Below are 12411 nucleotides of genomic sequence, written 5' to 3' on the forward strand. Positions count from 1 at the left end.
GAAATATTTCTCAGGAGACCCTTTGGCAGCATATTGATTTTTTTAAACTTCTTCGACATGAGATTTGGAAGGTTTATAGTAATAATCTAACAGTGTTTTTCAGATGATTATGTGCTTTCAGTAAAAAAAATTTTTTTTAATTTTACTTTCAGTAAAAAAATTTGGGGATGTGTATTAGAAATGCAAATTGTTTATAAATTTTACATACTTAATGCGTATGTTGTAACATAAAAAAATGTAAAAGGATGGGAGGAAATATAATTGTGAATAATCATTTTTTCTGCATAACTAATGGATTGTCATATGCATAGCATACCCCAGTCTGCTGTTAAAACACAAAATTCATCTGAGTAATTTTAAAGATCTTATTGACGTTTTTCAACAATTCATGAATCAGGGAGCACCCCTTTGTCCAAATAGAAAAGATCTCCAAGGATCTGTACAAAATGAAAGATTTTTATAAACAGAAGAGACTGGGAACAAGGAAGTTACACTAACAAAAAGGGGATTGGTTGTGGCATGGTCACACCCTCTAGGGGATGGCAGGGTCTGTCAGGCAGATCACTTCATGTGTGCTTACCAGGCGATTCTTGATTGACTGGTTTAAGATTGCATTAATAGAAGAGGTCAAAATTGTAACTAGGTCTCAGTTTGGTGACTTGGGACTTAGCATAAGTGACTACATTTGGGGCCTGTTGTCTGGTTTTTAACACTGGAAACCAGGTGTAAAATATTGCTTATTCAGACAGTTCCATGTTAATACCAGTAGATGGCATACTATTTAGACTCTTCACTACATAAAAATATGTAATTTACATGAACTGCTGGGAGAAGGTAATCATTTATATGTAGCTTATAAGAATAGCTTATAGTAAAGGGAAAAGGGGCATTTTATGCTGTAGGGCAATATTTCTTAATCTTTTTTTTCGTTGTTGCCCACTTCCCCAAGGAGCCTTTTTTAGACTTTTTTTTTTTTGTAATTTACTCTACCCATGAAATTTTAATACTGCAGTCTCTGTATCTATGTATATAGTGTGACCCTATTGAAAGTCAAATATCATTATAATATTAAAAATTCTTATCCCCGAGATTCAATTTTTGTCCACCTGGAGTTTATCACCTCTGTTTAGGATGCATGCATAAGTGAATAATAAATTAGCTATACATTTGATTTGTTCAAATCAAATGTATAGCTAATGATATGTATAGATACTGATGTGAAGTAGCTAATGATAGGAGGAAGCAAGGAGACAGGCTACTCATAGATAATTCACTTGACTATCATGAGGTTTTGTTTATGCTTTTTCCATAGGATGCTATTCTAAAATACAATGTGGCATATTCTAAGAAATGGGACTTTACAGCTTTGGTTGATTTCTGGGATAAGGTAAAAGTATGCTTATTTCTTTAATTATGATAATAATATAACTCTATAAGAAAGTTTGAGAAAGATAGCCATAATTCTTTCATACTAACAGAATTATCTTTTATTTTGCAAAAAAGATTACCTGTATATTTCACATGCATGTTTTAGAAGGTAATTTTGAATTTTGCTTTATTCTTTCATAATACGCATTTTCTGTTTATATTGTTATACTATTATCAACATTATGAATGGCTACATAATGTTGACTAGATTTTGATCCTCATATTCTCAAACATGTAGTTTGCATCCAGTTTTACTCTGTTCTCAGTTAAACTGTAGTAACACCTTTACATATACCTGTTTTCCCAAATTTGATACTGTTTTTTTAAGTGATTCCCAGAAATTAGATGACTAGGTCAAAGGGCACAAAATTTTTATGGCCCTGGACTTAGGCTGTAAAATAATTTTCTGCAGGAGACTAGTAAAATAATTTTCTGCAGGAGACTAGTAATTTAGTATGCCATAAGCAATGGGTAAGAATATCACTTTCATAGTAATGTTAGAAGAATAGTCATATCATCCATTTTGAAAAAATACAGTATACCTTTTGTTTAACATTATTATTTTGAAATAATAATAGATTCACAAGACACTGCAAAGAAATATATAGGGAGGTCCCATGCACGCTTCATCCACCTTCTCCAATGTTGATTGCTTAAATAAATATATGATATCAAAACCAAGAAATTGACATAAGAGCTTATTTAGATTTTACATTTATATCTGTGCTCATTTATGTGTATACTTATATAGCTGTAGATTCATACAACCACCACAATTAAGATACAGAACTGTTCCATTACCATAGGGCTTGCCAGTGCTGCCCATTACAGCTAAACCAACTCCCTTCTAGCTTCTGGCAACCGCTAATCTGTTCTCTAGCACTATAATCTTGTTTCAACAATGTTCAAATTGCCTTTTTTCACTCAGCATAATCCCTTTGAATCCACCAATAATTTGTCCCTTTTTATTGCTGAGTAGTATTCCATGATAGAGATACATCATGATTTGTTTAACCATAGACACATTTCAGGACATTTGGGTTGTTTCTAGTTTTTGGCTGTTAAAACTAAAGCTGCTGTGAATTTTCACATGCAGTTTTTTGCAATGAACATAAGCATATGAACATTTCTCAGTGATAAATGCCCAAAAAGTACGATTGTTGAAATGTTTAAGTATATTTTTAGTTTTAGAAGAAACTGCCAATATACTTTTGCTAGGTAAGTAAGCACCCCTCACCCCTAAGAAAGAGTCTTTCATGTATAATCTATTTGAAAAAATTTTATAATTTGATTCTGCTCATTATTTTTAGTCATCCATTTTATTTCTGCTTCATTTACTAATAATAGGAACTGAAAGCAGTTTTGTAAATGGAAACATTTTGAATTAAAATTTTCAGTCTTACACAAGTTTGACTTATCTAATAGAGAATAATTACTGAACTGTTCCATGTCCATTGCTTTTTATATTGGGGTCTTCCCTCTCTGGCCTTTTCTTTAGATAAATAACCATAAGATATTCATTATTATTCCTATTATAAATGAGTAATTAGAGTTTTCTTTCCACTATTGCCGACAATCTTGGTATGGTGTCCCTCTGCACACACCCTGCCCTACTTACTGCCTCATTTTCTCTGTAGAGACTGATAGCCCCCCTTTCCCACTTTTCTCTATCTTTTACCTACACTCACATTTTCCTGTTTGCTTTTTCCAAGATGAGATGTCACCTTTCTTTGAATTTCCATGACAAATTTCTAAATTTATCTTGTGGTACTTGCTCTCTTGTCTTGCTCTATTCTTGATGAAATGTTGACATTCCCTGTTATGTAAATTTCATGGGGCAGAGACTGTCTTTCTTAGCTTTGGGTTTCCTATAGCACCTCTACAATGCCTTACATGTAGTGAGTTATGAAGTTATAAGTAGAAGAAGTTATGGAGTGGATTTCAACAATCAATATTGTTTTTCAGGGTTACTGAGGTCAGGAGAATATTATCTAGAAGCAACCCTTCAATTTTTTTTTTCTGGAGAGCAAATGAGAGGCTTTTATTTAGAGATAAAGTGAGAGGACAGAGCTCCGGGCTCACTCCAGGAGGGCACAATAGAGTCCCGGGTGCATTATCTAGGGGTTTTTATAGGCAGTTGAGAGACAAAGGGCTAGGGATGTACACCTGCTAAATGGTTCCAGTGTTTATCTTTGAAGAGACATTAGGTTTCTTATTAGTCTTCCTGGTTATTTACAAGAAATTTATTGCTCTGATTTCCTCCCAGCGTAGCAGCTTCCTGGTCTGGGAGCATATCACTCCAAACTGCCTGCTTTGCTCCCAAAGTGGGCTGAGTTATTATCTGTTTGTTAAAGAGTATGTAAAGAAACTTACTTTTTAATAAATTGGGTTTTAAAATGCAATCTTATTTTCCTGTTTTTACTAGTTATTTGGGCTTGCTTGTTAAATTGCCCAGGTTGCAAATCATTTGATTAAGGCTTGAGGAAGAAAAGCAGCACCTGAGTAAAGTCAGAAAAATAAGCTGGGCCCCTCAGCAGGGCAAAGCAAATCTTACAATAGATTATCTTGCTTTGTTTTTTCCGGAGGCCCTTACCCTACTCTAAGTCCACAGTCCCTGTCTCATAACACTTCAGTTTAAAAAAAGTTATATTCCTGATTCCTGCCTCTGGTACCTGCCCACACATATAGTACACCTAAATACAACAGACTCTTCCTTCACTGAGCATTTTTAGCTAGTGATTTTCTAGTGTTTTCATCTGTTCATTTCCTAAGACATTACTACTGAAGATCTGTCTGTCTGTCCTGTAGAACTGCTCATGGTAATCCAAAAGAAAGTAGTTGGTTAATTGCATTGTCAGGAGTCAAACATTCAAAAGATAATTTTGAATCCTTATAGTTACTAACTCCTGTTAATTTGAAGAGCCTGAAAATGTGAAAATGCAATTGAAGTGGTATAGATTGCACCACCACCCCCTTTTATCCAGAAATATTTTTATTATCTCATAAAACGTTTGTGAATTTGCATGATGTACAGCAGTGGCTCTCAGATGTATCATGTTTTTGAGTCCTGGAGGGCTTGTTGAAACACAGATTGCTGCCCACCACCCCTTCTGTGTTTCTGAATTCAGGGCTTGGGGTAGGACCTGAGACTTTACGTTTCTAGTAGGTTCCTCAGTGATGCTGCCACTGGTTTAGGGACCATGCTTTGAGAGCCACCAGTGGAGGAAAGAGCATAGGATTAGAAATGAGAATCATGGGTTCTTAGTCTCAACTCTGTGTAAACTTGGGCAAGCCACATGGCCTCAGCCTTAGTTTAATTTGTTAAATTAATAAAATAACTACTTTATCCACCTTAATAGTATGTTTTAAGGATCTAGCCACTATATCTGAAATAATTTTTAAAATTCGGGAGTGATAATCAAATAAGTGTTACGTTCTTATTTCTGAGAACTGTTTTGCTGCTTTAAAAGGTTTTTCATCATTAACATATCTGAACTTCAGAAAGCTTGGGAAATATAAAAAAGCAAGACAATAAAAATTGCCAATGATTTTGCTGTCCAGAAAACAATCACTCTTATTAATATTTTAAAAAATGTAATTCTATCCATTTATGCATATTGAATATGGATTTTTTAAAAGTTATTTACCAGTGAACATCTCAATGCCTCAGTCTTTTGTATCATTATTTCCTCAGAATAGATTCCTAGGAATATAATCTTTGGATCAAAAGGTATGTTGGTTTTGAGGCCTTTGATGCATGCTGTCAGATTACCTTCCTAGAAGGTTTTTCTGGTTTTCAGTTCTCAACAGCAGTGTGTGAGTTCTGCATCACCATGCCCTCCAAAGTATGTTTACTTTCAAAGTATGATAATATGTGAAGCACCTTGTGCAGTATATTCTGCAGAGTAAGGGTTTATTATGTTTGTTAAATTTGTTGCTGCAGAAAATGTACTTATAGGATACTCAAGCTTATTAGAAAGCAAGTTTTGGTTACTTCAAAGTAATTTTCTAACAATTGTAGTGGTATCAGTGTGGGATATGAGAGTCTTCCAATTTAAATCATGTTACATCTCAGACTCCAAATAGGTAATTTTACTAGTAAAATATGAGGTTTATAATTAAACTGTTAAAGGTTGAGTTTATTCTCTTCAGTTCTTGTTCCTGCTACAACAAAGAATTGAAAGGCAGACACAGTAGTGAAGCAAAATGAAAGTTTTATTTGAATACATTCCAAGAGAGGAGCAGTCCAGAGTCAAGGTAGACAAAGGCACGCTGCTTATTGTGAGGCTTCTTGCAGGACAGAGAAGTCCTTGGGGTTTTTGCAGGACAGAGAAGTCCTTGATTGACAGTCTTTGGCCTTGGAGGCCTGGTCTATTTGGTGAAATGGACACATGGGGCTGTGTTCTGATGATTTCTGTACCTGTCCTCTGATACTTTTTTATCTGGGCAATGTCAGTGCTTGGAGACTGCTCATCTGGGAAGTCGTTTTTCATCTGGGGAATCTTTGGACATTTCCAGTAACTCCTAGTCCTTGAAACTTCAACTAGTTAATTCTGAGTCCTTTCTGGCTCTTCGGCTTCATCTGGTTAACTCTTTGAGTCCTTTTAGTAACCTCTGCAGGCTTTCTTGTCTCTCCACCCTGCTTACATCTGTCTTTCTGCCTGACAGAACTATAAATTTGTATTTATTTGCTCTAAAAGTTTGAGATAATTTTTCTCCTGGGTATATACTCTATATACTGTATTTTTTCACATACCTAAAAAATGTTCAGTTACTTTTGAGGAAAGGAGGAAAAAAGTAGCATTTATTGAGAGCATATGTGTACCAAAAGGAATATATTACTTAAGTTAATCCTCACTTTTGTGAATTATAGGTAGCACATTCAATTTAGAGAGGAAAATAGATCTAGAGAGAGGTTAAGTAACTTTTTCAATATTATATACAAATATTAAATGGGTGAATGTAGATTTGAGCTCAGTTCAATTCCAGCACAAAACAGGTGACCAGTAACTAACTATTCATTGAATACATGAAAGATATTAGACTCCAGAGTCTGTTTTTATTGTAATATTTATCCCTTAAAGAGCACTGAAAACCCTTATATGTAAGGCATTATACTATGAAAGATACAGAATTGATTGAAAGTCTTATCCTAAGAAAGCAGGGCGCCCTAGACATGTCTATAGATGGCTGTAATAATTAGAGTGGAAGAAATGTTCTGTAGTGTCTAGTGGGGTGATGGAAGGGGAACAGTCTTATTTTTGGTCACTGGGCAAAATTATAGAGGATACAGTATTTGGGTGATAGAGTGTAAAACATAGAAGAGAAATAGTTAAAGGAAATACATTATACAAATAGCCTGTTAAATGCACTAGTCTCCTTCACTTAGTGTATGTTTCCAAGGGTCATCCATATTGTAGCCTATATTGATCTTCATACCTTTTTGTTGCTGAATAGTATTCCACTGTATGAATATACCATATGTTATTTATTATCAGTCGACGGACATTTGTTTCCACTTTTTGGCTGTTAATGCTGCTATGAACATTCATGTACAGGTTGTTGTGTGGGCATATGTTTGCAGTTCTCTTGGATATATGCGTAGGAATTGCTGGGTTATGTAGAAACTTTTTGTTTCATATTTTAAGGAACTGCCAGTTTTCCAAAGTGACTGTGTCATTTTACAGTCCTACCAGCAATGTAGGAGGGTTCCAGTTTCTCCACGTCCTCATTTATTAATGTGTATCCTTCTGATTTTAACCATTCTCGTTGATGTGAAGTAGTATCATTGTGGTTTGATTAATATTTCTCTAATGACTAATGATGTTGAGCATCATATCATGTGCTTATTGGCAGTTTCTGTATCTTCTTTTGACAAATATTCATTCAGATTCTTTGCCCTTAAGAAAAAACTGGATTGTATTCTTATTATTGTGTTGTGTTTATTCTGGATGCAAGCTCCTTATCAGATGTTGATATTCCTTATGGATATTTTTTCCCCTTTTGTGAGTTGTCTTTTCATTTTGATAGTGTCCTTTGAAGCATAAGTTTTCCATTTTGATGAAGTCTAATTTATCTATTTTTTTCTTTTGCTTTCACTTATCCATCATATTCTTTTGGTGTCATATCTTTTAAGCTAGTCCACAGTCAAAAAGATTTACTCCTATGTTTTCTTCCAAGAATTTTATAGTTTTAGTTCTTACGCTTAGGCCCATGACCCATTTGAGTTAATTTTTGTATATGATGTGAATTAGGGGTCCAGTTTTATTATCTTGCATATAAATGCCCATTTTGTGTTAATTTTCACATGATGTGAGGTCGAGGTCTGTTTCATTATTTTGCATGTGGATATCTGGTTGTCCCATACATTTTTGAAAATACTTATATCCATGTTGAATTGTCTTGGTACCCTTTCAAAAACCAATTGACCATAAATGTGAGGGTTTATATCTATCTAGCCTCTGAATTCTATTCCACTGATCTGTATATCTGTCTTTATGTCACTGCCACACAGTCTCAATTACTATAGCCTTGTAGTAAATTTTAAATTGTGAAGTATGAGCCTCCAATCTTATTCCTTCTCTAATTTGTTGTGGCAGTTTCGGATATTTTGCATTTCCATGTGAATTTTAGGGCTAGCTTGTTAATTTCTGCAAAAAGGTAACTGTGAAGTGACAATTTTAATAATCATATTAATAGAATCCAAATTATTTCTGCATCTCAAGGTAGGACCAGTAATTTCAGAGTTACCTTATTGAGCTCTTGACCCATACGATTTTTAAAGGCAGGCATAAAGTAAGTGAATGGAAGGCCTTATGCCTGTATCAGAATACCCTTGGATCTCTGTGCCTCTCACTCTTACAGAGATGTAAATTTTCATGCAATGAAAAGTTGACCAAACCAATACAATCTTTTTTGTCACTTCAGTTATAACATATAGATGGTCTATATTCTATAATTTTCTCGGCTTAAATTGCATACAGTTGTTAATTTTGGTAAGAAGTAATGTTAAATTTGATACCTTGTGATGGCAGTAAGACATACCATTGGTTAAAAGACTTAGGTCAACTTTACCTTGCTATGAGGTAAAGTAGTCATTTTTTTTCCTTCTTCTTAATCAGTCTACTCAGACAGGACCTTGTTCCCCCCTTTATCTGGTGACCTTGCGCAGAAGCATTCCTATAAGGTAATATATAGCAAGTTTGGTGTTGTTAGTTTAGATCATAAATATGAGGTTATTATGAAGGTACTGATGATAGTTTTACCGTTCTTCAGAGAGAGAGGAGTCATTGAGGAGTCATTGTATTTTTGACCCTCTGACTTTTATTTACTTTATAAAAATACAGAGGGTTGGAGGAGTCCCTACAACTATACCATATATTCATTTCTTACTGTTTATTTCAAGTCTTTGCCCATGTATTTAGGATTTTATAGTTATGTCTAGGTATAAAAATACATTGAAAATATTTTATGATATATCTGTTACATAGCTTTATTATTTTTAGTCTTAATGGTTGCATAATATTCCATCAGGTTGATGAATCATTTGCTCAGCCATTCTAAGTGTTAGTTATTTAAGGAAATCTGTTTGTATAAAGCGTATCTAGGGAGTCAAGGGTGTTCTTCCCTGTGACTGCTTGTTATTCTGTTGTTATCAGTATACTTAACAGAAGACCTGGGATGTTTAAGTACAGTTGCATATTTTTATATCCATCAAATCTCCAAAAGTATTAATATAAGACTTTACTGTGTGACAGCCCACAGGGATAATGTTGCCCAGGGTTGCAGTAGTTAGTGAGAATTAAGAGTTAGACACATATGTGGGCAAGAGAGGAGGAAGAAAAAGAGATCTTTAGTGCAAGGGAAGTGGTTGTTTAGCTAGGTTTTAAACTAGAAATGAATTATATATGCTTTGTATTATCTATGTCCACATTCTGAAATAGCAGTGCTTCTTTAAAAGGTTCTTAAATGTAACTATTAACAATATTCAGAAATTCTTTACTTCAGTGTCACATTGAACTGAGTGGCTTGTTTTGCTAAGGGGAAAAATGAATTTCAAATTTAATATCATATCAATTTTTATATTTTACAGTTTAGTTTATTTTGGAGCTGTTAATATTTATCTCCTTAAAATCTTGCCTTAGATAATTCTGTAATAGATTTTGTAACCCAAACTACCTTAGAACAGAGAGTGTTACTATCAACAGTCATTTAGTATGATTCCATGTTACACGTTATTACCTATATGCTAGTATCTGGCATAAGAAACCCACAATCCTACTGATTTTGCTAAGTGAACATCCATATTTAGAATGGAAATGAGGAGTATTGCCTAAGTTTTTATTACTCTGTCAGAGCATAGTGAAGATCACAGAGATCTGTTATTTTGTAATGTATAGCTAAATATTTAGGTGCTATGGAATTGAAATGTTGTTGTTTAGTGTTTTTTGCATCTTGAATACTAATACTGATCTTCCTTACTGCCAGCTGTTGGAAGTGCTAGGAACAAATCATCCGTGTTTTACGGCCCTCCTGTGTTGAATTCCACAAAATTAAATTCAAATACTTCTTTAATTTGTATTCTAAATGGATCGATACACTTATTACTAGCATTTTTTACAAGAATGTTTGACAAAATGTCCTATATATTAGAAAAGAGTCTCTATTAATGCATTTCTGAGGTATTTTAAATACTTCTCTTGTAACACTGTGACACTATTTCTTTTCATTCTAAATGAGTTAACTTGTGAAATTTACATAGCATACTAAAGCTATAGTGATTAAAGAGCAGTGTCTGTCTTTGTTCTCAGAGAGGTTTAAGAGAGGTTACTTCTGTTTATGTTATCCTGGCTTCTATTTCTGGGCTTGGATGGTAGTTAAAAAATGGATGTTTGCTTTATAATTATTCATAAGATCATGAATATATTTTATGTACTATTAAATATATATTTCACAATACATGTAAGTGTTAACTTATTCAATGTAAAGATCTTTAAATTCTAAAAATGATTTGTATAGCAAACTTTCAGAAAATAGATGACTTATTGAAAGGAAACCTAAGGTTTTTCCTGATTGTTTCATCTTATGTTTAGTTTTATGCCTGGATTAGGAAAGATAGAAATGAATAGGCCTGTTAATTTTCTCACTTTTGCTGGCTTACCCATAAAGCCTGCCATAAATAACAAAATGAGAGGTTTTTTTTGTTTGGTATCATTAATCTACAATTACATGAGGAACCCCCCATCACCAAGTCCCCCGCAAAAACCCCATTACAGTCACTGTCCATCAGTGTAGTAAGATGCTGTAGAATCACTACTTCTCTTCTCTGTGTTGCACAGCCCTCCCCGTGTACCCCCTACATTATACATGCTAATCATAATGCACCCTTTCTTTTCTCCCACCTCCTTATCCCTCCCTTCCTACCCATCCTCCCCAGTCCCTTTCCATGTGCTAACTGTTAGTCCATTCTTGGGTTCTGTGATTATGCTGTTGTTTTGTTCCTTCAGTTTTTGCTTTGTTTTTATATTCCACATATGAGTGAAATCATTTGGTACTTGTCTTTCTCTGCCTGGTTTATTTCACGTACCATGATACCCTCTACCTCCATCCATGTTGTTGCAAATTGTAGGATTTGTTTTCTTCTTATGGCTGAATAATATTCCATTGTGCATATGTACCACATCTTCTTTATCCATTCATCTACTGATGGATACTTAGGTTGCTTCCATTTCTTGGCTATTGTAAATAGTGCTGCAATAAATATAGGGGTGCATATGTCTTTTTCAAACTGGGCTGCTGCATTCTTAGGGTAAATTCCTGGAAGTGGAGTTCCTGGGTCAAATGGTATTTCTATTTTGAGCATTTTGAGGAACCTCCATACTGCTTTCCACAATGGTTGAACTAGTTTACATTCCCACCAGCAGTGTAGGAGGGTTGCCCTTTCTCCACAACCTCGCCAACATTTGTTGTTGTTTGTCATTTGGATGGTGGCAGTCCTTACTGGTGTGAGGTGATACCTCATTGTGGTTTTAATTTGGATGTCTCTGATGACTAGTGATGTGGAGCATCTTTTCATGTGCCTGTTGGCCATCTGAATTTCTTCTTTGGAGAACTGTCTGTTCAGCTCCTCTGCCCATTTTTTAATTGGATTATTTGCTTTTTGTTTGTTGAGGTACGTGAGCTCTTAATATATTTTGGATGTCAACCCTTTATCAGATATGTCATTTATGAATATATTCTTCTATACTGTAGGATGCCTTTTTGTTTTGTTGATGGTGTCCTTTGCTGTATAGAAGCTTTTCAGCTTGATATAGTCCCACTTGTTCATTTTTGCTTTTGTTTCCCTTGCCCGGGGAGATATGTTCATGAAGAAGAAGTCGCTCATATTTATGTCCAAGAGATTTTTGCCTATGTTTCTTTCTAAGAGTTTTATGGTTTCATGACTTACATTCAGGTCTTTGATCCATTTCAAATTTACTTTTGTGTGTGGGGTTAGACAATGATCCAGTTTCATTCTCTTATATGTAGGTGTCCAGTTTTACCTACACCAGCTGTTGAAGAGGCTATCATTTCCCCATTGTATGACCATGGCTCCTTTATCGCATATTAATTGACCATATATGTTTGGGTTGATATCTGGACTCTCCATTTTGTTCCACTGGACTGTGGCTCTGTTCTTGTGCCAGTACCAAATTGTCTTGATTAATGTGGCTTTGTAGTAGAGGTTGAAGTTGGGAAGCGAGATTCCCCTGACTTTATTCTTCCTTCTCTGGATTGCTTTGGCTATTCGTGGTCTTTTGTGGTTCCATATGAATTTTAGAACTATTTGTTCTAGTTCATTAAAGAATGCTGTTGGTATTTTGATAGGGATTGCATTGAATCTGTAGATTGCTTTAGGCAGGATGGCCATTTTGACAATATTAATTCTTCCTAGTCAAGAGCATGGGATGAGTTTCCATTTGTTAGTGTCCTCTTGAATTTCTC

The 12411-nt window shown here is 34.7% G+C and overlaps 1 protein-coding gene across 3 annotated transcripts in view; it reads left to right on the forward strand.

Annotated features, from left to right (window-relative positions):
• The window catches only part of PARG (poly(ADP-ribose) glycohydrolase), a 205415-nt gene that overhangs the window by 31388 nt on the left and 161616 nt on the right, over positions 1-12411 (forward strand). For 2 of the 3 annotated variants that reach the window (XM_036999477.2, XM_036999476.2), the window contains exon 7: positions 1313-1387. The exons of the other annotated variant lie outside the window; for it this stretch is intronic. In XM_036999477.2, the coding sequence (XP_036855372.1) occupies positions 1313-1387 (75 nt within the window). The remainder of the gene's footprint in view (positions 1-1312; positions 1388-12411) is intronic. 3 annotated transcript variants of the gene reach the window in all.

Source organism: Manis javanica, chromosome 7 (genome assembly GCF_040802235.1).
Source record: "Manis javanica isolate MJ-LG chromosome 7, MJ_LKY, whole genome shotgun sequence".
NCBI lineage: Eukaryota > Metazoa > Chordata > Mammalia > Pholidota > Manidae > Manis > Manis javanica.